The sequence below is a fragment of the Ammospiza caudacuta genome, chromosome 2 (genome assembly GCF_027887145.1).
Source record: "Ammospiza caudacuta isolate bAmmCau1 chromosome 2, bAmmCau1.pri, whole genome shotgun sequence".
Taxonomy (NCBI): domain Eukaryota; kingdom Metazoa; phylum Chordata; class Aves; order Passeriformes; family Passerellidae; genus Ammospiza; species Ammospiza caudacuta.
The window spans coordinates 91,182,874-91,205,339 of NC_080594.1; the positions used below are offsets into that span (position 1 = coordinate 91,182,874).

Below are 22,466 nucleotides of genomic sequence, written 5' to 3' on the forward strand. Positions count from 1 at the left end.
ATCTTGTGGCTCTGTTCATTGTTAATTCATTCCTGCAGCACTGCTCAGCTGTGAGGTTTCCAGGCGTGCTTGGCAGCACCGACAACAAAAACATCTGGTCCAAGAATATAGCTCCCTTCTGCTGGCAGCTGCATGGAAATGATTTTGTAGATCGTAGTGTAGTGCCAAATGCACTTAACTTGTACACTAAAGTGCACAGCCTTTATAGAGCTTTGGCAGTGCAGGGCGATTTTAAATGTGTGCATAAGTCAGCGTTAATCTACCAAAGAAAATCAAAACCTCAGCAGCCAATTTTATAAAGAACTCGCTTATCACACATGCCCAGACGTGGCTGTACCTTTGTACCTGTCTTAACAGCTGTTCCTGTCTGAGCATAAAGGAAAAGCCTTTTGGTTGCAGCCCTGGTTGTCGTCTGTCCTCTGGGAGGGTTTGGCACAGACATGAAGGGAAATTTGCCCCTCTCAGACATCCCTGAATTCCACTCATCAGCAGCTGCATTTGTTACTGATAGAGGTTGTCTGTCTCCTCTCTTGTTTTAGAAAGGACCTGGCAATTGCTGAAGAAAAAATGTTAACTGTGAATCAAATAGTTTGTGTGTCTGCTGGTAAATTGTAATTTGAGTGATTGGATCTGATAATTACAGACATCATCATCTTGTCAGTCAGTTGTAAATCATTTGGTAATGGATTTCCCATTTTTAAAAGAGCTTTTTTTTTGAGCAGTAGTGTATTTTAGAAGTAAAATATAATATCCATATTCCTTCTTGCTTTGAAAACCCCTAGGGTTATAAACATGGATCTCATTCATACATGAACAAGCAAGTTGGAGAGGTCTGCTTCAAGAAAGCTACTCTCAGCATACATATTTCTAGTTATTTATTTTTTGTATATTCCTGCAGAGTAACTGAGCATGATGGTGTTTTTTCACCCTTAAAGCTGCTGTTATATTGTAGGTTTTGGGAATGAAGAAGGGCTGGGAGGAGCTAAAATCCCAGGTCTAGTCTGATATCCATCATGGGCCTGGGTTTACCCTTTGCGGAAGGAGCCCATTCCTTCCCAAGAAGCAGCAGGTGGTTTACGGGTTTGGACAGGTTTCAGTAGGTCTGTGCAGGTCTGATGGTATTACAGCTACTGACCTGGTACTGGTTTTCTGGTTTGAGCAGTTCTCACCAAAACAGAGAGGGAAGAGAACGTGGAGATGGTGACAAAGGGAGTAGGAGTGAGCCTCCTCCTTCCAGCTTTTTAAGCAGTCCTTGCTTGCAGTGTTGGTGTAAGAAACCAAAGACATTTTGTGGAGTATTTTGAAAATTGATTTTGGCAAACCTGTAGGACTTGGTCCAGTCTCTTCCCATGGTCTACACAGACAGTGGTTTACTCAGCCTGTTTCTCAAACACACGATGGTGGGCTGGTGTCACAGCTGTTTTTGTGATCCCTTCTGTCCCTCATCAGGTGAGAGGAGTGGGTCCTCTGTGGGTCCTTTGAACCTCTTGGGTCCTCCCTGCTGGCACCTGGCATTTTGGATTTGCAGTCCTTTCTCTGCGTAAGGCAGGGGAAGGCTGTGGATTACTGACAGAGGCTGAGCGGTGACTAATATTGGACCAGAGGAGCTAAAGTGTTTAACCTTCAGGCAAAGATTACCTGAAATTTAAACCTGTAAGGACTTGTGCTCTCACACTGTCATCCAGTCGTGTTTGTAAGACACATGTACAGATCGGATGATTTCTTTTATTCCTGGGCAATTTACATATTTTGGCTGCTGCACAAAAGAAACCTTGTGTTGAATAAGTCAGATCATGATCTCACACCAATCCTTGCTTACAAGAAGATTTTTGGAAGCTGTAGTATAGTGCAGAATTTTGAATTTTCCTTTTGCTGGCTGCACTAAAAATGGGTATTAGACAAAGGTACACCACTTTAGAAAAGAAGTGTTAAATCTGTTTTTTCATAGCAGCAGGCTCAGTGAAGTGTATGTCGCTTTATACAAGTGGATTGATGGCCTGCAAAGAAAATGCAGTAATTTCAGGTTTGGGCCTTTTCTTAGTACTTATTTTCTGACAAAATACAGAGCTTTGTTAGTGTTGCAGACTGTTTTAAATGTTTGGAAGGAAAAATTGCTGCATTCACAGCATTTTAATGAGGACGGTTCCCTTAATTAAAGCCTTAGAAAATTTAGGGAATGTGGACAGCTGAGGGATTAGCAACGTGTTACAAAGTTGTTCTTCCACCTACTAGTTGATTTTGGGTCAGAAGACCAAGACCATAATAAAACTTGTGGTCTTGCAGCAGTTGTTCGCTTGTGTTAACCATTGATTTTACCAGTGACCAAAGCCTGGATTCGTTCTGTCTGACTTTAGGCACGCAGTGTTGTGCTGAAGCCTGGAGTGTAAGTAACCTGGGGATCTGCAGTTTAACAGGGGGAAAGGGTGCCTGTGAGATGCAGGTCTGTCCAGCTGAGGTGATACTTGTCCTGTTGAGGGGTAAAGGTCTCTGGTGGGACTGTGTCTCCTGGAATATGAGGCACTTGCTGCATGGCTACCAGCTGCTCACTGCTGGCAATTGTGGTGGTACTTGTTTGTGCTGCTCTGTATTTTGAGCTTATTTTTGGTTTGGGGGGGTTTGTTTGTTTTGCTTTGTGAAAATTTTGTTTGTTTGTTTTTATTTATATTTTAAATTTTATTTCTTAATATGCGATTGATTTTGCCAGTCTTCCCCCTCTGCTTTGCAAATCTGTCTGGTTTGCTTTTGGCCTAAATAATATAATGTATTGAGCAGTGCCAGGCCTTCAGGGAAATGGTAGCATAAATACAGCATGCTGAGTTTCTCTTGAAAGCTACTTCTCCAGCCCCATCTCATTTTGATAAAAGATCCTATGTGAAACAGCCCTGAGGAAACTCCAAGTGGGGTTACTTTCCTGTCCTGTCATTTGTTCTGTTCCTGTTTGGGTGTGCATGGTTATATCTTTTGTGTTTGTTATCCCAAACTGTTGGGATATTTTATTTGTCTTGTAGCATTTGGGTTTCCTTCAATATATGAAATGAAAGAGGGGCTGTAAATAAATTCCTCTTCCCTGTTCATCTACAAGACTTGTTGGTCAGTGTGGGTGTGAGGCTGTATATTGAACAAATCTGTCCTTTAAGAAAATTAGTGTCTTTGTGTAATTATAGGTTTTCACTACTAGAAGAACATTAGTGTTATGCCAGAACTGCTATTTTTAATGTGTTTTACTTTCTCAGCTTACATTTCTGCTAATACAATGTCTGTGTGGCATTTGGTGCATAGGAAATCTGCTTTCAGTCATTTCAACCTTTTGTTTCCTCTCTTCTCTCAGATGTTCCCCTTCTGCCTCCCTCTAAGTTTAAGCTTAGTCTCAAGCCAGAACTTCAGTTTCTTGTTGAACCTCTCCAGCTGCATGAAACCTGCAGGACTTGGGAGCCTTTTACATCTCCCAGGTCCAAACTGCAGCCTGGCAGCGTCTGGACTGCACATGTGGGGAGGGACTTGTGTTGATCCCTTTGGGAAGGAGATCTGCCCTCCAGGTGGGAATGGTGGAGCTTCATACTGCCCAGGGCAGAGCAGGGACCAGGCAGTGGGCAAATGCCTTCCTTGGCTCTGTCACCCACTGAGATGCTGCTTTCCTTGGCATCAAATGCATGCTGAGATTGGAAGCTGAAAAGCCATGCAACATTTTGGCATTGTGCATTAGCCTGTTTTCTCTCCAGCATCTCCATCTCCTCTAATTATCTGAGCATGGAGCTTTGCATAAAGGAGATTTCTTTATTTTGCACACAGGCTTAATTTTAATATCTGCTAGGAAGGGCTTGTTCTGATCACAAGAAATCTGAGACTGAATGTAGAAATTATATAGCAACAGGCATTTTTAGAGTAAATAATAGTGATGGAAGTAGGGGACTAGTTCTTCCCTCTTTTATGAGAGCTCTGAAGATGTCAATATAAGGCTAGCTTGTTGTGTAACTTGTAAGTAATTTAGGCTTGATGAGGATGGATAGTTGAATTGTATAGCTTGGACAAACATGCAATCTGAGCAGGAAACTCTTCTAAGTAATCATGACTAGGATCAAGGAATTAGCCTTGGAAATAGTTGAAGTGATTTGCCTTTAGGAGGTTTCTCTCTTGGTTGTATTTGGAAAAGCCTGTGGCATCCCAGTGTTTTACTGAGGGAGGTCAGCGGTGCTGTGGTTTCTGTGCCTTCAGAGCAGCTCATTCAGTGACCAGTGAAGGCACCGGAGGCAAGAAAGAAAATATTGTTGTCACAGTGACTGGCAGAGGAGGTGGTTCAGGGGGGAGACAACAGACAAGTATTGTCTTCACGTGGTTTTTGGCTGCTTCCTGCCTGCACGTGATTCCATCTCCTGCGCCTGCACAATGCTGCTACACAGGCTCCTTGGGGAGTGCTGGGACCCTGCTTAGGAGCTGCTCCTTCCTCATGCCTCTTTGTCCAGCTAATTTAACTGTTCCTTTATGGCTGCAGCCTCAGTGATGGCACTGTCCTGAACAACTTGGCTCATTTGCTTTCTTGTTTCAAACAGTGCCTTTAGCATGCAGTAGAGAGGGTGTTGTGCCAAGGCGAGACAAAGCGGCTTCTGTTTTGTGTGTTTGGTGGAAGTGTTTCTCACCTGCTTGATGAAATGTTGCCACTGAAGGTAACTGAATGTGGTCATAAGGACAGCACTGTTGTGCCAGCCAGTCCCTGCAAAAGTGAGGTTTTTTTGACCCTTGAGAAAGCTCCCCAGCCGTCTTCTGCAATTACAGTGCCTGAGCAGCATTGCTGCTTTGCTGTTCCTGGCAGCGTGGCTCTGTGCTGGCAGCAGCGCACAGCCTGGTGGCAGCTCCCAGGATGCCTGGTTTCCAGAAAGCTCACCAGTGGTAAAGCCCATGAAGGCCTTTCTCTGCATGGGCTGTCATGTGGATGAGGGGCAGAGGCTGAGGCACCCTCCCAGCCATGGTGGGGGATGCTCAGCACCCGTGCCACTGCTTGCTGGATGGCTAGTGCTCCCTCACTGTCACTGAGTGTGTGGCATGATGGATGCCTTTCTTAAGGGGATGCAGTCTGAAGGCCTTAGTAAAGTCTTTGTTTGGGAAGGACCAGAAGGACAGTGCAGAGAAATTAGCCTGCTGGTGCCAAGGTGGGAAGAGTATGTGGGTAAGGTGTCCGTGAAAAAGAGACCTTGCATGTGAAATGAAACAGGCACAGAGAATGCTGGGAGTGAGAAGGTAACACAGGAGGGAGACAGATGGGAAATAAACTTACATGAGGTCTTTAGCTTGAGGGTGACAAAGCTCAAAGGCTTGTAAAAAGCTCTCAAGAAGAATGGGGTGTAATAAGAAATTTAAGATTTAGGAGGGATTGTATAAGGACTTGTTAAATATTTATTGCCCCTCTTGATTAAAGTCTTTTATTTAAAACAGTTTAGACTTTCCCTCCCAAGAAGCCTGCATCTGATATTTTTTCTTACCAACTATTTAATGTCATATTCCCAATTCTAACACTTGGTTGTGGTGTTGGAGAGGACCACGTTTTTCCACATTGCACTATCTGCACTGCAAGCTGCTCTGCTTTATACAAACTTCCTACCTTGGCAGTCACTGGCAGGGACTTACCCACTTGGAGTATCGTTTCTCTTGTGGCTTGGTTCCTCCTGAAATTACAACCTCCTTCCCAGCTTGGAGGCAGCGCCACAGCTCCCACTTCAAATGCTGTGCTGTGTGCAACACTGCCCCAGCTTTCCTTGCCAGAACATCTCCCTGGTGTGTGAGAACTTTATTAACGAGTGTATATATTATGGATTCCTGCAGCAGAAAAGGTCACCTATTGTGCTAGGCTCTATTCAGACTTTCTCTGTCCTGGACAGATTCTGCTCCAAATGGATGCTGGCCATGTCTGGAGTGCAAAGAGGAGGGAGGTTGTGACACTCAAGCAGAATGGTGGTTTGCAAAAGTTGGTGTTGTGATTTGATTTGTCCAGGAAGATTTTTGTTTGTGGTTTTGGTATCTTCTAGGACTTTTTTTTTTTTTTTTAATGTGAGTGGAAGGCAGAAGTGAAACGTGAGAGGAAGCAGAAAGGAAAATAAACTGGGTTTCTTTTGGACTTCTCCTGTTTTTCTTCAATTAGTGTGTCAGGGGCAGATGGTAAAAGAAAGGGAAAGTTGTTATCATTTTGATGCCTGTGAAGGCAGACTGGTTTCCTCTCCAGTGCTCTGGGAGTCCATGGGTTAGCAGTGCCTTTTCACTCCCAGTGCTGAGCTGAGGCTGCTGCCTGCTGCTCTACACAGATCCCAACTCTGTCAGAAGCTGCCACTGGAGCTCGTGATCCTCAGGAGCTCTGCTTAGTCTGAAGCCCCAGGCAGAGAGTATTGCCAGCTGCCATTCTCCAGGCAGGGCAGCTCCATGGGTGTAGGCAGGCAGAGCTTTGTGAGCAGTACTGGGAAAGCAGAGGAGAGGAGATGTGAAGGCTTCCCTCACTCCATCCTCTTTTGCTGGTGTTTGATTTTACACTGTTTTGTAGTGATACTAATTCTAAAAAACCCTTGGTTGTAGCATGAAATGACTGGATGTCATTTGTGAGGAGAGAGATGAGATTTGTCACTGTCTCATTTCTTAAATCAGAAAGCAAAGTTACTGAAAGGACCAATTTGTATTCTGCTTCACACTGATTTAGAACAGTGTATAAATCATCTGGTAGGATAAGTAAACTTGCTCTCTCCTTTATCACAGAACACTGTATTGCTTTAGCCTTGCTGGACTGTGTTTCCTCATTCACATTTTTCATCGTCATAATAGTAGGGTAAATAAAACCTTTGGAAATAATACTGAGTTTCTTCTCCTTGGGCTGGAAGAATAAAACTTCCAGCCAAGAGCAGTAGTCAGACAGATCTTCCAGCTGAGGAAGTTTGAATGCAAAGTCACCACTTACATGCCTTGAGACATGTCTTTGCTCTACCTTTGGGAAGTTTGGGGTTTTTTTAATTTTGAAATTCAGCTCCTGAAATAACTTTGTTGTGCTACAGAGCTTGGGAAACAGTGTTATTTCCCCCTTACTCTTCTAAGTGTGTTTCTCAGAGACAATTTCTCATAGGGGTCTCATGCCAGTTTTAGTGCTGGAATAGGTTAGGACTGTTGTGCTTGGTCTCCTGAGGCATCTAGACAATGATGTTTAGGGACAGACTTGAAGTGACTTTCCCTTTGATTATGTCCTCCCTGATTCTGACACTTCTAGAACCTACTTCTCTTCTTTTCCATCCCTCAAAAATGTCCAGCAAAGTGTTTCTGAATTCCTTGCCTTCTAAAAATTTGTGTAAATACACAGTGTTTTCTTTCCATAATGTTGCAGGGGGTGGAGTGCTACCTTTGGAAAACAGCTGATAATCTTCCTTACATGGATCTGCACTAGTAGCGTTTTTTGACTGCGAGTTTCTCCAGTGGCAACCACGGTCAAATACTTAAATCTTCAGCTACTTAAATCATCACAATTTTGTAAATGCTGAAGCAATAAAAACAAGTCATTGATTTGCATTCATTTTGCATGCACAAAACCCCATGCTGATATTTAGTGTGCAGAGATGAATGGAAGAACAAGGGATGTTGAGCTTTGTGGTGGAGCAGTAGGCAAGCTGATCAGGTGCTGCTGGGTGGTAGGCTGAGAGGTAACACACCTGGGTTTATTTTCAGTGTGCTGATTCAAATGGTTAGAAATTATCTGAATGTACATAGGTGGATTTCTCTGTGGGAGTCATATGCAGGTTTTAATCTTACAGGCAAGATTATTTTGGTAAAAGTGTTGCAGTTAGAAACCCCTAGGGATGCTGGCACGTCCATTTAGTCTCTGAAGGGAAACACATGAAAAGACAGAGGAAAGCTGCTCCAAGCTTGATTTAACCACGTGAGTCTTGCAAAAGTATAGCTTACTGCAAAAATTACTGGTAATCAGATGTGCTGTCACAGACAGGGAATGTATAAGTATAAAACACTTCCACCAGCTCCATCAGAAGGAAGACAAAGAGGGTTTCAATGGGAGTTTGTATTCATAGATAATGGCTTAAAGTGGTAATTGATGCCAGCTGCATAAAATCACTAGGAGGGGCTCACCAGCTGCCTCTCTCCTTCAAGAAAAAAGGATGTACTTTTGTATTACTTCATGAGAATGACAGTCTCTTGCCTCAATCAGTTTTAATTTTCTGCTTTTGTGATCCCCTTGCCTCTGCAAATGGAGGCACTGTCAGTGGTGGCGGTGCATTGCATGTGTTGTCTGGAGGAGGTGACAGACCTTCCATCTCTGAGGCTGGCTCACGTGTCCAAATCCCAGGAGGGGCTGCCAAAACACCTCGGTCTCCTCAGGAGGATCCCTGCTGCAGGCTGCAGTGTACCCTCCCCGAGGCATGTCTGTCCATAAGGGAATCTGTGTGGAAACGGCCTTATCCTTTTGGGTGGGACTCATCTCACCCTGATGCAAGACACCTGCAAGTTTGGTGTCTGGATCTTGGTTAATGACCTCACCCTCCTTTTGTAGTTAGCGGGGAGAAGTAAACACCGGTAGGGTGCACATTGTTTGGCCTCTTTCAGATGTCCACATTGGGATGAAATGACCTGTGCCCTGGGAAAAAAAACTCCTGAATCTGGAACAGAGCAATTTTGATCTTGCCAACTTTTTGTTTTAATTGCCTTTTTTTAGTCTTCTACCAATTGCTTTACCACACTGGTGCTTCAGCCTTTTCTGTGCTGATTATTCCTCATAATAGTTCCTGTTGCCACAGAGTCTTCAGGACTCACTGCCAGGGGGTTATCGATCCACACTAACTCAGTGGATTCTTCCAAAGCCTGGCAAAAATTACTGAATCCATTTGTTATTGTAAACTGCATTTTGTACTGGATTGAACTGTAGGTGAGGAGCTATTTGTGCTGTAGACAAGTGCTCAAAGGCAGCTGAAATATGAATGTAGGACCATTGTTAGCTGTAGTTCAGGGAGGTGCTTGGGGAGATTCTGCTGCAGGCCTTTGAGCAGGTGCTGTGACACAGACTCAGTGGAGAGCTGAAAGAGCACTCACTGTCTGCAGTCTGCTGGCTCTGTGTGTGCCTTTTTTGTTGTTTGTTCTTTTTTTTATTTTGGTGGGGGGAGGGGGGCTGGGATTTTTATTATTTCATTTTTCAGAAATAGATCCTGTTTAAGTATTGTCATTTTGGCTGCTGTTACAATAAATAAACACAAACAACCTTTAGGACATCCTGTCCATTGTATTGCAAAAGCTATTGTGTTCATGTGCTGAGGGTAGGAAGTAATTTTTATCTAAAAAGTCAGTTCAAAATAGCAGATTAATCCAATTATATGTATTAGCCTATCAGCAATTAAGTCCCAAAGCATCAAGTTTAACAATGCTCCTGTTTAATTTCTTTTTGCATAAATGCACAATTAGAGGTTTGGTGTAATATAACCCTGTCTTCCACCTCTCTTTTTTTTTCTTTTTGCATATAGTCTGAATAAATAAAAAAATCATTCAACAGCAAGGACAACAGAAGCAGCTGAGGAAGCACCAAGTTAGCTTTTGGCTCAAAAAGGTTTTCTGACATTGCTCTCTCCCAGGGCTGCTGTTCACTAGGAACTTTGATTTACCAGGTTTTTTTACTGTTTTGTTCAGTCTTCCAGAAATACCCAGTATTTTACTTCAAAGGCACATCTTAAGAAGATAAGAATAGTTTATCCCTGGTGCATTTTGGGAATTCTGTCATAATAATTTACGAGTAAGCCTTGCACCCCACTATTAGAGTGTTTGAAATGGCTGTAGCATGTACTGATGGTTGTAGTTAGCTTTGTAGCAGAGAGTGGTGTCTGTTGTTCAAGGCGTGTGTACGGGTGTGTATAAGGAGTTAACACAAAGCTGCTATTAACATCTGCCTATGTCATGAATAGGATATTTGATTGCTAGCGTGGTACAAATTGCGAGGAAGTTTAAGGCTTAAAATTTTATCATATAATCAGCTTTGGCATCACAGAATAATTAGCGTATGTGCTACTGTTCCCATCAGCCAGCAACCCTAGGGAGAAGTTTTGGCTTCTTCCTGGAATCAGTTTAAGGTAGATGTTTTTCTGCTTGGATATAAAATTGTAGAGCAAAAAGGAACATCCACCTGCCTTTTAATTTGTTGCCTTGCTAGGTGCTTGAAGAAGACTCCTGCTGTCTAGGTGTGGGAAGAGAAAGTTGGGGGCGGGTTGGTGTCCTCTCCTTCTTTTGTATCTGCTGTCTGCTGCTCACGCAGCACCTCAAAGCGTGTGGATCCTTCCATCTAGCTTGTACTACTGTCACTTCAAAAGCAGGTTGTGGGTCTTTTAAGGAGTGGTTTCATTATGTTACCCATTTTAGCTCTTTGGAGGGATGACCTCCCTTCACCTGAGCTGCTCTTTGCTTGGCACCTTGCTGGAGCCAGGGGGAGCCAGGGGAAATCCTTCCTCTGCCTTTGTGTCTCAGCATCCTGTTTACTGCCTGGGCTCCTGGCCCATTCTTCCTGATGCACTTGCTCTTCCTCCACAGAGGCAGATGGAGGAGGAGAAGGAAGCTTGTGCATGAGGCAAATGCCTTGTTCTTGCAGTAAGGGGAATTCCTGATCTCCACCTCTGTTTTCCTGTGCCAGTCCAGTGCTGGCACCAAGATGGGAACCTGCTTTGGTAGGTGGTTTATCAAAGCCACTGTCTGGCCTTTTAAAAGAACTGGTTAAAATGAATAAAATTAAAGGAGAAAAATTGAGGAAGATGGAAATAATATTCCTCTGTCATAAATTCCCAGCCTGCTAGCTATGGATTTACTTAAGGTGCTACAAGCATTGGGTTTTTGAAACAGATTTTGTCATGTTCCATCACTGGGTCAAATCCATTGCATCTTTTATTTGTTTCTTTGCGCTACTGAAAACTTGGGAAAGACTTGTTTTAGACCATTTCAATAGACAAGATTTTGATGGCATGAACATCAGAGGGGTTTACTGAACATGGTGCTGGTATAAATTGAAGTTCAGAAAAAATCTACTTTTGTGACAGTGAGGAATAAATCAATAATGCGTGTGGTATATTAAACATATGGGGGTTTGTTTTATTTTTTTTTCCAAAGGATGAAGAAGAAGAAATCAAACTGGAGATTAATATGCTAAAGAAATATTCTCATCATAGAAATATTGCAACTTATTATGGTGCTTTCATTAAGAAAAGTCCTCCAGGACATGATGACCAACTGTGGGTAAGCAGATGTTTTTCAAACATGTTCCTAAGTGTTTCCCTATTGGATATAGATTGATAATGACAGAAATACCACTTTATGGAAGGACAAACTAAAGGAGTTTGGTGCTTGCCTGAACTGCTAGATAAGTGAATCACAGAGGCTAATCACACATCCTTAAGGGGATGTCTGAACCAAGATTTGCTATAAGCAGTGGATTTGTTCTTTAAGTAACTTTTTTCCCCATTTCCCAGATGGATAGTAACATGTTTCATAGGAGCAAGACGGCTGAGGAGTTAGAATATGTGACTGTAAAAAGAAAGCTGCATTTGAGATTGTACCCATTACATTTTTCATCCCACCTCATCTACACCCTCTAGAGGACTGAAGTTTGGGGTTGAAATGGCAGGGAGCACGTTCTTCCATAAATACATGGAAGTTAAAGGATAAGAAGTGTTGCAGTGATGTGATGAGTTTGATTCCTTCAGCATTGGATGTGCTCTTACTGCTAATGTATTTTGCATAGCTGAGCAAATCCAGATTCCCAGCATTAAATTACAGTGATTAAATCAGTCCTTGAAAATGTGGTAACTAATGTGAGACATATTCCATATATGTCTGACACACATTGAAGACATTTGGTTGAATCCATTTTCCAGGCAGAGATGTAAAATACATTCTCTACTTCACAAGAGCTTCCCAAATTAATGCTGTAACCTGATTATTTTGCTTTGCTGTACAGCTGAGATCTGTGTTTAATGTTGGTTGTGCACTGATATTTGTTTTGCAGCTTGTTATGGAGTTTTGTGGAGCTGGCTCCATCACAGACCTTGTGAAGAACACAAAAGGGAATACCCTGAAAGAAGACTGGATAGCCTATATCTCCAGAGAGATTCTCCGGGTAAGGAAAGCAGCCTGCCCCACGCAGAAACAGGCTGACAGAGATGCAGCCTAGCTTGAGGTTCTGCAAGAAGCTGTTTCTGATCAATCCCATTAGCTGTGTCATCACTTGGAGAGTGCGTAGGAGCAGATATATGTCTGCTCCACATCATTTAACTTGGTGTGAGTTGTACTGTATTGTAGCAGAAGCCTTGCAGAAAATTGCAATTTCTAGTCATGAGAAGACAATAGAGGAGCCGGTGACCTTGCCTGCTGCAGAAGCTGTGAAACTGTGTCCCTGAGACCCGGGGCTGAAACAGGGTTGTAGCACGGTAGGGTACAGAATGGGCTTTTCTAAATATGCTTGCAGCTGCCTTTTTCTTTCCTAATCAAGTCTGTGGAGGAAGAGCTGTTGGCTCAGGCCAGCAGTCAGGACTTGTGTGCTGTGCTGTGCTCTCATCCTGTGTTGTCCTGCAGTCTGTCTAGAGCCAGCAGCTCTGTCATGTGTGGCTGTGCCTGTGCCGTGCTTGCAGGCGGCGCTACAGAAGTTTTTCAGGAAGAGGTCTGCAGCTTACCAGTTGTTCTAAAATTGCAACTTAAGCTAATTACTCTTAATATTTAATTTCCAGTTGGTACAGTTTAAGTGCTTTTTTGAATTGGCATTTGTTTTGCTTCACTAAGTAAATCTGGGATGGTTTTCCTCGTGCTTCTTTGTAAAACAAATTGCCTCCTACCCATACCACTACACAGTATGTTTGTTCAATTGCTTAATCATAAATGAAGTTCTGAAGGGCTTTATGTTAAAGGAAATGAGCACTGGCTCTTGCATAAATCAATGCTGCTGTTGTCTGCGTTACACATTTGCTCTGCCTTGGCAATTTTTAAGATGAGGACAGAGGGAGACACACAGTTCTGGTCTCTTGCTCTAATTTCAAATGCTAGAGGACAGTCCAGCTGCTGGTGTTTGACTGGCACATTTTAAGTTGTTTACAAAGGAGAAGTTGTATTTCAAAATCAATGGTTAGCATGCTTTAATATGAGGAAAGCTAATTTCTGCAGGAACATCTTACCCTTGATTTGAGAGACATGTGGGCTCAGAGGTATTCCATGATATGTTGCATTCATCCTAGATCCTCCTTAGATAAAGCAGTCAAATACTTGCTGAGAGGAGGAAAAACTATTTACCTCAGAAAAGAGGGAAAACCATTTTCTAATTTCAATGAGAGATTTGCAAAAGGAGTGTTAATTACTGACCATCGGGAGCTGGAATATCTGGAAAAAAGGAATGCTAAACTCACATTGCAATGAGATGTTTCAAACCCTGATTCAACAGAAAGTTTGTCAGGGGTGGAGGAGAGAGGTGGTGTAACACAAAGTTAAAGGGAGCTGAAGTCCCAAAGATTGGTGTAGGTGGAGACACAGGTGAAGGTTGGCCCAGTGAATCCTTGTGTGGTTGGAAAGGTCGGGGGACTGCAGGAAAGTGGAGATGTGGAGATGTGTCCCTCTGTCTCCTGCCAGGCCTTTGCAACCCCAAATCTGTTTTTTCAGTAGGGTTAAATGGTACTCTGGAGAGAACAGATGATTATCTCTCTGGCTTGGTTGGAGTAGCAGAAGGCTTTAAAAAATATCCTGTGTGAAGCTGTGGAAAAGCCTTCATTCCTGTGAAAAATAAGACCACACTTAGCATTAGCAGTCAGTGAAGGGTCTCAGGGACATCAGCCATTCACTTGATTTGCTTGTGACCTGTGGAAGGGAAGCTGTAGATAGTGGTTTTTTGTCACACTCATTAACTGTTTTAAAAAAAGGAAAACAGCCCAATGGTTATGTAGGAAAACTGGTAAATGATCAGTTAATGAAGAACATGTGTTAGGAAATACTTCTCTACAGCAACCACTACTCTCTTAACCTCTTGCAGCTGTAAAGGTTCTATTCCTTTATTTTTCACAAAACATTAAAAGACTGTGAGGGCAACATGAACAGGCAAGATGATCCCACTGGAGACTACAATTTTCCGAGCAGAAAACTGAGGAGAACCCAAAATACAGGCAGTTGCTAAGAGGGTTGCCTGTTGTTCTCCCAATTACATTAGAGAGTAAAATGCAACATATGTCTTTCTCAGCCCTCCCTCCACATGGCTAATGCTTTGGGGCATGTATCCAGGTGCTGTCTCAACAAAAAGCACCGTATGCCAGGAGGTTTTGTTTCCTTTGGAAAGTATAACGCTTATGCTTTTTTTTTCTCTTCGCATTTTTTTTTCCTGAGGTACAATTATCTGGTTTCATGTTTATGGAGGCTAGAGAAGAGGACTGCACTTTTGCAGTACAGCATGTCTTTGTCATCTGTCCTCCCTTGCCCTCAAACATGACTGCCAGTCCATCACCCCCCACCTCCTTCTGGGGGTGCATATATACATGTGGGTGCTGCCTCCTTTCTCCTTCCACCTCCTTCCCAGCTGAATTCTCTGTGACCCTGTGCACGTCAGAAGTCAGTGGCATACACTGACAGTGATGTCATTTAGAATGTAATTACTTGGAGACTTTGTGGGAGCTGAACTTTATTCACAGGACAGCTGGGAGGTGTTTGCACAGTGCAGATGTTGGGCTGTATTTAGGTGCTGTGAGAGCCTGATCTGAGCCTGTGTCTCTGCTCCATCACCAAAGGCTGTGTGGGTGGTGTGCTGCAGGTCCCCCTGCACCAAGTGCAGGAGGTCAAGGCACAGTGCTGTGACCTTTGGGGCTGCTGGGGATGGGCAGTCTGTTGCTGAGCCTAACTTAGAACATTCTCTCCTTCCTCTCTTCTCCTTAATGCAGGGGTTGGCACATCTTCATGCCCATCATGTGATTCACAGGGATATCAAAGGGCAAAATGTGTTATTAACAGAGAATGCAGAAGTGAAACTTGGTAAGTAGGCACACATGTCCATTTCCTCATTTGTTCAGCCTTTGGTTTTATGATGTTCCCAAATTATTTCATCCTTTAAGAGCCCTGCAACATGTTTTGTAGCATGAGTACTCTGTCAGTGGTTCCATGTGGATTGACAGCCTGTATGTATTTCCTCCTGCTTGGAGAGGATGGAGCCCAGGTTGTTGTTGAATTTGGTTAGGAGATGTTGGTTTTCATGCCAGAATCAGTGCAGGGATCATTTTGTTTCCCCTACTGAGCTGTGTGTAACTTGAGTCTGTTCTGATTCACTTTATTCTGGACTCGGGAAGTGACAGGAGTCTCTCTTGTATTTAGCTTTAATTAAAATAGCACCTGCTGTTCAGGTTCTGGACACAAAAATATGATCTGGACAGCACTCTCAAGGGAACTGTGGCATTGAATTCAAAACACAGTTCCAGCTCTGGCATGCCTGCTGAAAATCGTGCTCATCCCTGGCCTCTTCTCTCCTGCCAAGTGGACATACTTTTTTTTTATTTCCTCTCTAATTTGTCTCTTTCAGTTAGTGCACATGTCAACCTTCTGTGTTTGTATCACGCTACACTCACCACCTTTTTTTGGTTAAATATAGAGGCATGCTGAAGCCCTCCCACCCAGCCCACATCCCTTCTGCTTTGCATTACACCTTCCTGCAGCATGAGGCATGGGAAGTTGTCGCGGCTGCTGGAGGAGGAAGCGCTTGGGAGAGCTTTCCTTCATTTGGTCCAAAATGGCGCACAGTAGCTTCCAAACCATTGCTTCCACTGAGCTGGTCTACACCAGTTCCTCAGATGTCACTCTGTGAGGCTGACACAGCCCTCTTAGGGCAGATGCAGTTACTGGTGTAGAGGGACATGTAGCACTGTGGTCTTGAGCAGGGCAAAATGAAAGGCAGAGAACACCTTTGTAATGTAATTGCTTTGTAATGAAATGGGCATCTCTTTCCCAGCCTGTGTGGCATGCGTGCCCAAAGTTAGCACTTCCTGAATAATTCTATCTTTTGCTCTCATTGATGTTTCTGCTCTGTGCATTAAAGCAGAGAGCAGCTCGCTGAACAGCAAGTTATTTTTGCTGTCCAGTTGTAGAGCAGAAAAAGTGGTGAGCTGGAAGGGGCTTGTTTATGCATGCCATTTTCCCACAGCATGAGAGGTACCTTTGGGAAGTGGCTGTTTTTTGTATAGGCAGCGGTACTTGGCTTCACCGTGTGGGAAGGGTCTAAACAGCCCTTTCTCAGCCTCCCAGGCAGCCCTTCTGCAACTGTGCTCTCCCTCCTGTCCAGGCACACCAGTGAGGGGCACAGGAGAGGTGACTGTGTGCTGCTGTGTCCCTTGACTCTTGTGCCCAAGCACATTGTGTGTGAACCACGAGGGCTCACTTGCCTCAGGATTAGTCATCTTGTTTCTCTTCAGCCTCCCATCTACAGGCCTTTGTTTTCAAATCACTTTGCAAAAGTAATCATTGTGTTATTGTCCCCCTCTTACTTAATTTTGCTCTTTTCCCACCCACAGTGGATTTTGGTGTCAGTGCTCAGCTGGACAGGACAGTTGGCAGGAGAAACACTTTTATTGGGACTCCCTACTGGATGGCTCCAGAAGTTATTGCCTGTGATGAGAATCCAGATGCTACATATGATTACAGAGTAAGAGTCCTGTTCTAAGAAAAAACCCAAAACACTTGCAATATAAATGTCCATGGACTATGGCAGTTTTTGAGATTTCTTATGCTTTGTAGGAGTAATAACTGTTTTGTCTAGTTACATTCTTATTACCAAAGTACAAGGCAAGGATACTATCAAATTGTGACCTTTAACACTTTCTGCTGCTTGTTTTATTGTCATTTTGAGATGTAAATACAGGACTTCAGGGTGCTGTAGGTGCTTAGAGAAGGCAAAAAAGAGTTTACCTGGAAATGCTTGTATTCTCGATTTGCATAATGGTTGTACTTTAAATGTGTTACACTGTGTCCCAGTTATTGTGGTAACCCAGAACAATACATTGTAGATGTTGCCTTAAATAGAACCACCGTCTGGAGAGCCACTGAAGTACAGAAGGAACTCTTAAAACTACTTCTGATTTCAGGATACATATACATGATTTTTTGGATAGAAATTTATCCATCACAACATTTCTTAGCAAAGATAATTCTTTATGTAACTTGCTGCAAACCAAGGATTTAATTACTGCAAAACCATAATTGGCTTGATGGTATTTGCACTACCCTTAAGAATATTAGGTATATGTACTTAAATATATCTAGTGAAAGCATACTGTAATCTTGAAAGTTCCTCTCAGCTGACTTTAATGAGAGCACAAGGAAAGAAGCCTTTTTTGGTTTTTAAGAAACCTTCATTTGGACTAATGTATTGTTCCATCTTTAACCAAGGGCAACAAGGATATCAGAAAGCCAGAGATTAAGACCTTACAATGAATTATAGAGCTGAATATCAATTATATCACTTTGCTGAGACTGATGGTGTTAGCTATCAGTACGTTTGTGTGTGTCTAAATCTTTGTAAAAGACCCAGATTATTTGACATTTTGACTAAGATTGATCAGATTGATCCTGTTTCTCTTGATTTAATTCCTTTTTACATTCAGCATCTCATTGTACTAAAGCTAATGTTTTATATCTTTCCAGATAAAGTTGTTATTATTAGTAAGGAAGGTTCACTATTAAATGATTTAATTAAGCAGAAAAACTCCTTGTGATATTTGTTAATGCAGTAGTGATGTGGAAAATAGCTCTTCTCTCCTCTAAAAACACCTGTTTATTGTTCCTGGTGGAGCCTGTAGGGTGGTTGTTTGAAAAAAATTGTTTGAAAGGTTCTCTAAGATCATGGGGATGTGCACTTTAGCTTAGATGGCTGCATTTAACTAAGAGAGGAGTGCCTTGCTGGGTCTGAAAATATGATCTTTGGAATTGCTTCTTTGCTTGTAGTGCATGAAGAGCTTATTTGCTCATTAAAGTAATTTTTTAAAAAATCACAATTATGACCAGAAATGAAGACTGCTTTGCTCAAAAACAGCTCTCTTTCACAGCAGTCTCCTCCAATACTTTGCCCATTAAGCTGTGTCACTCTCTGAAGTTGGTTCCTTGCCAGGACTCCTCCATCTCTTCCCTGTGTTTGATCTTCCTGGCTCTTGTTTGGTCTCTCCTGAGTCAGAGGTGCTGGCCAGAGGTGGTATCTTGAAAAGTTGCCACTGAAGGGCACTTTGTCTGCAGTGTTTTAAGCAAGGCTGAGGTGTTAGGGGAGGAATGTTGGCTTTGGCTGTAAGTAATGCCTGTGGTAAAGACAGAGGTGTAAATTTTGGGAGTCTGTGGTAAAGACAGAGGTGTAAGTTTTGGGAACCTCTGCTTTTTCAGTGGTGTTACTGACTAATTCACCTCTCCTTTCAGTGGGCCTGTATTTTCCTTTTGTTCTTGCTTGTTTGTTTACGTACCTGAAGAACCTTTCCTTGCAGTTTTCAACAAGTCTGGCCACTTTAAATTTGAGCTGAGTTTTTGCTTTTATAACTGCATCTCTGCACACCCTGGGAATGCCCTTGTTCAGTTCTTTGTTGACAAGGGAATATTGAAAATTCTGTTGTTTCGTAGGCTTAGATTTCTGGCAAATGTATTTCCCATTGTCATAATGTGAATGTATTTTTATGTGCTCTTGGAAAAGTTTGTTTGCTCACTCAGTAAGAATACGTGCATGTGTTTCTGCATATACATACGTATTATGTGAAAAGTAGGATTTTATGATACAGTTACAAGATGAAAGAGGCTTATATTATTTAAATAGCCATGGTATTTGGTTTCAGCCTCACCTACAGGGCCTCTCTAAATAGTGCTCTCTTAGTGTGTGAATGGGTAAATCCACCTACTAACATATGGTGTGTCTGTTTCTCTGCAGAGTGACCTTTGGTCCTGCGGCATTACAGCCATAGAGATGGCAGAAGGAGCTCCCCGTAAGTGATCCCTGTGCTTCTCCAGTGGGCTCGTTTTAGGGCTGAAACGTATACTTGGGTGATGCTGCTTGTAATCTAAGCCTAGTTTTGAGGTTTCTGAAAATATCCCCATGTTATTTCTGTTCTCTTTGGTTTTGCCTGCTCTATAAATATGAAATCCCATAAATAGCAATGCTTTTGATAAAGATAGGGTTGTGTTTAAACACTACAGTGCAGACTGCAGTAATTTAATTTCTATAGCAGGAATATTTGGAAGCTAATCGAGTGTCTGACTTCCTTCCTATTGGTAGTATATTGTGTTTTGGAGCTGTGTCCCACTTTGTCTATGGACTGGCCTGGAATACTGAAACCTCAGCTGGGGAGAGGGTCAGTGGGGCCTTGAGGAAGCAGATCTTAATGAAAAAAGCATTTGTAGCAGCTATTTCTGTGTTGGCTCTCTGTTGGTCTGGATAATGCTAACATTGCTTCTCCCTTTTGTTTCCACTCATCAGTGGGTGGTGTTAATCTTCCTTAGCAGTGACATGGCTTAAACTGTAAATCCTTCTTCAGGACAAAGCACTGAACTTAGATATTCTCAAGCAGGGATCATTATCAGTTAGTTTGGATTTGAGAGGAAAACCTGGAAACCAAAAATGCTCAACTTTTTAATAGGCTCTTTTCCTTTCACATAGTTCTTTCAGAATATAAAGGCAAACATCAGATGTGTGAGGAGGACAGAAACCTTTGAAAAGAAAAGAAGTTAGGCATGGTGTTATGACTTTTAATTATAATTTTTATCTAAGTCCTTATTGATCTTGCAAATATACTTACCCTCACTCTCAGCTGGAGCTCTGTATTTAAAAAATAAGAACCTAAGGTACTTAAGAGCATGTTCATTTTTTTGCACATAAAAATCTATAGCCACAACACAGCCCAGCTTGAAATGTCCTTGAAATAATCTTGTAGAAATAAAGTATTGATATTTCCCAGGTAAATATTGGTCATTTGGTTGTAGCTACTGCCTGATTTTCTTGTTGTTCTTACTGACTTTAATGCAAGATTTAAAAGTCAAATCACAATGGTCGTGTGTTGATTCATGTTTTAGGAGGCCTGATAGTTTGGGGTTGTTTTCTTTTTCCTTCCTAATTGCACGTTTGCATGAATGTCCCAGTGAGAGCTGCTCCCAGGACACTTTAGCCAGCACTGAATTAAGTGAACTACCTCCTTTTTGCCCCCTCTTTTTGTTCAGTGCATTGGGCTGCCTGTATGGCTTTGTAAGCCTAAAATTGGACAATATTTTGTTCATTTCTAAACCAGAGCTTGGCTCTTCTTTGTGTAAAAGCACAAATGTAGCATTTAAGAAGTTAGCAAAGATCCTCTGTAAGTGCAGAACAGCTCTTGTCCTCTGGTACATGGACTCTACCTCCTCCTCCTCCAGTGGCAGCTGAGAGTCCATCTCTGTGGATTCTTTGGTGGTCTGCAGGGATCCATAGGCATCCAAGGGGCTTCTTTGCCAAGACTGATGTCCCTTATTTTTGAGCTAGAATTCTCTTCCCACTGGTCTGTTTCTCCTGAATATCAGTTGTGTGGTAAATGTCACCTCATCCTGCTGTGATCACTCAGGCTGAGACTGAGGGTGGAAGAGATCAGACATAGGAAGATGGTTAGAACATTGCTCCTAGAGGCCTTTCTTGGGCTGCTTCTCTCCCTGCTCCCTTGTTTCCTTGTGTTGGCTCTGCCATATTGCTTTACTATGGAACAGGAGGAAAAGCTGTCCAACACTGATCCTGGACTCCCACTGAATGCCCACTGAAACAAACAGGACTTCTTTGGACAAAAGTTAGGAGTTTGCATTTCAGTTCTGCAGACAGTCCTTTTGAGTGATACAGACCCTCCCATGCTTCAAAACTGTCATGCCTTGAAGTACAAAAATATCCAGGTCTGGAGAGTAAAAATGAAGCACCCTCAATAATGGGAGAGAAGGGCAGGTAGAGGAAGGAAGGGCAGGTGAAGGAAGATTGTGTGGAACAGTAACTCTCATTGTTCCCTTCCACCATCATCATCTCCCAGTATTTTGTTGACCAGAAAGTAAGTCAGATGACTTGGGCTGGAGGAGGGCCGTGCTCAGATGTTCCCATCTTGGTCAGTTCTGGAGGCTGATCCATGCTTTGACCTCTTTCTCTTTTTGGGCTGCCATTGGCACATTGAGCTATGGAATTGTTGTCATTTTGGGCTAATTCCATTTAGCTGTGTTGCTGTCTACACCTACTGCATGGATGTTTGGGATGGTGGGAGTGGTTGTGGAAGCTCAAGTCATGGCATTGACAGAGAGCAGCTAAACCAGTGTCTCTATGTCTCTGTTTGTTTTCTTCCCTTCAGCACTTTGTGACATGCACCCCATGAGGGCACTCTTTCTGATACCCAGGAACCCTCCCCCACGGTTAAAATCCAAGAAATGGTATGTATTTATTATATCTTGTCTTGTCTAGCATGAAGTTTTCTCATATTGCATAGTTTTGTTACCCCTTCCACAGAATTGTAAAGCAATTTAAGTTAGCAAAATCTCTGTTATCTTTTGTGCCTCTGAATCAAAGGAAGAAATAAAATGTATGCATTATTTAGTTCTGTTTGTCCCAGAGAAATTCATCTCAAATTGTGTGAAAATAAATACCAAAGTTTTTGGTTTTTCTTTTTCAGTAGAGCAGCATCTGTATTAAGGTGACAAATGGATCCATGTTTTAAAATATAGACTCCTGTAGCACTCTTAATGTACAGTGTGTTTTCTCAGATGTATCATAACACAGAAACAGAACAGTGCTATGGTGTTCTAGTTGCTAAATAGAAAGGAGCTATTAAAACTAATGAAGGCTTTTACTATAATTATTGTAAACGGTTGGAATTGAGTGCCTGCTTCTTGCCAGCTGAGAAGAATCCATTAGTATCAGAGGATTTCCTCCCAGTTACTGGTTACAACTGGCACATATGAAACAAAAGTACTCTGTAGAAAGAGGTTTCTTATCGATAGAATGGGATCATGAGATGCTGTGATCCTGTCAAAATAATGAAGTGATTGGACTGCATATTCAATATTGACGTAGTATAAACATGTCTTACTTGCTGGGCTTGGTCTTTACCTGAATTGACTTATTTATGCACTTGTATACTGTCAAGGCATTGCTCTCTTACTTGCCTTCTGCATATATTAAGAGAATAGAGATGCATATGTGCCATTTGCATTAGCCATTCATTGACCTTTTTATGTGAAATAATGACATTCAAGGTGTGAGGAATAAAAAAATCTGAACATCCAAGTTATGTTGGATTCAGCCTTTTTTATTGCAGTAGGGAGGTAAACTGATGGTTGGAAATCATAGTTTTTCCTCTTAAGCATGTAGTGAGGATGTTTGCTCTCCAAGCACTGGAGCAGGTTGAGAGCACATACCAGTGAAAAAGCAGCTCTGCTCCAAGGCAGTGTTGCTGTAACTCAGCTGTTTTGATAGCTTGCTTAGGTGCAGATTATGAGAA

At 42.4% G+C, this 22,466-nt stretch overlaps 1 protein-coding gene across 9 annotated transcripts in view; it reads left to right on the forward strand.

The window, feature by feature from the left end:
- The window catches only part of MAP4K4 (mitogen-activated protein kinase kinase kinase kinase 4), a 162,773-nt gene that overhangs the window by 95,403 nt on the left and 44,904 nt on the right, over positions 1 to 22,466 (forward strand). For all 9 annotated transcript variants that reach the window (XM_058825229.1, XM_058825231.1, XM_058825234.1 and 6 more), the window contains exons 4-9: positions 11,110 to 11,235; positions 12,005 to 12,115; positions 14,904 to 14,994; positions 16,521 to 16,651; positions 18,908 to 18,962; positions 21,321 to 21,399. In XM_058825229.1, the coding sequence (XP_058681212.1) occupies positions 11,110 to 11,235; positions 12,005 to 12,115; positions 14,904 to 14,994; positions 16,521 to 16,651; positions 18,908 to 18,962; positions 21,321 to 21,399 (593 nt within the window). The remainder of the gene's footprint in view (positions 1 to 11,109; positions 11,236 to 12,004; positions 12,116 to 14,903; positions 14,995 to 16,520; positions 16,652 to 18,907; positions 18,963 to 21,320; positions 21,400 to 22,466) is intronic.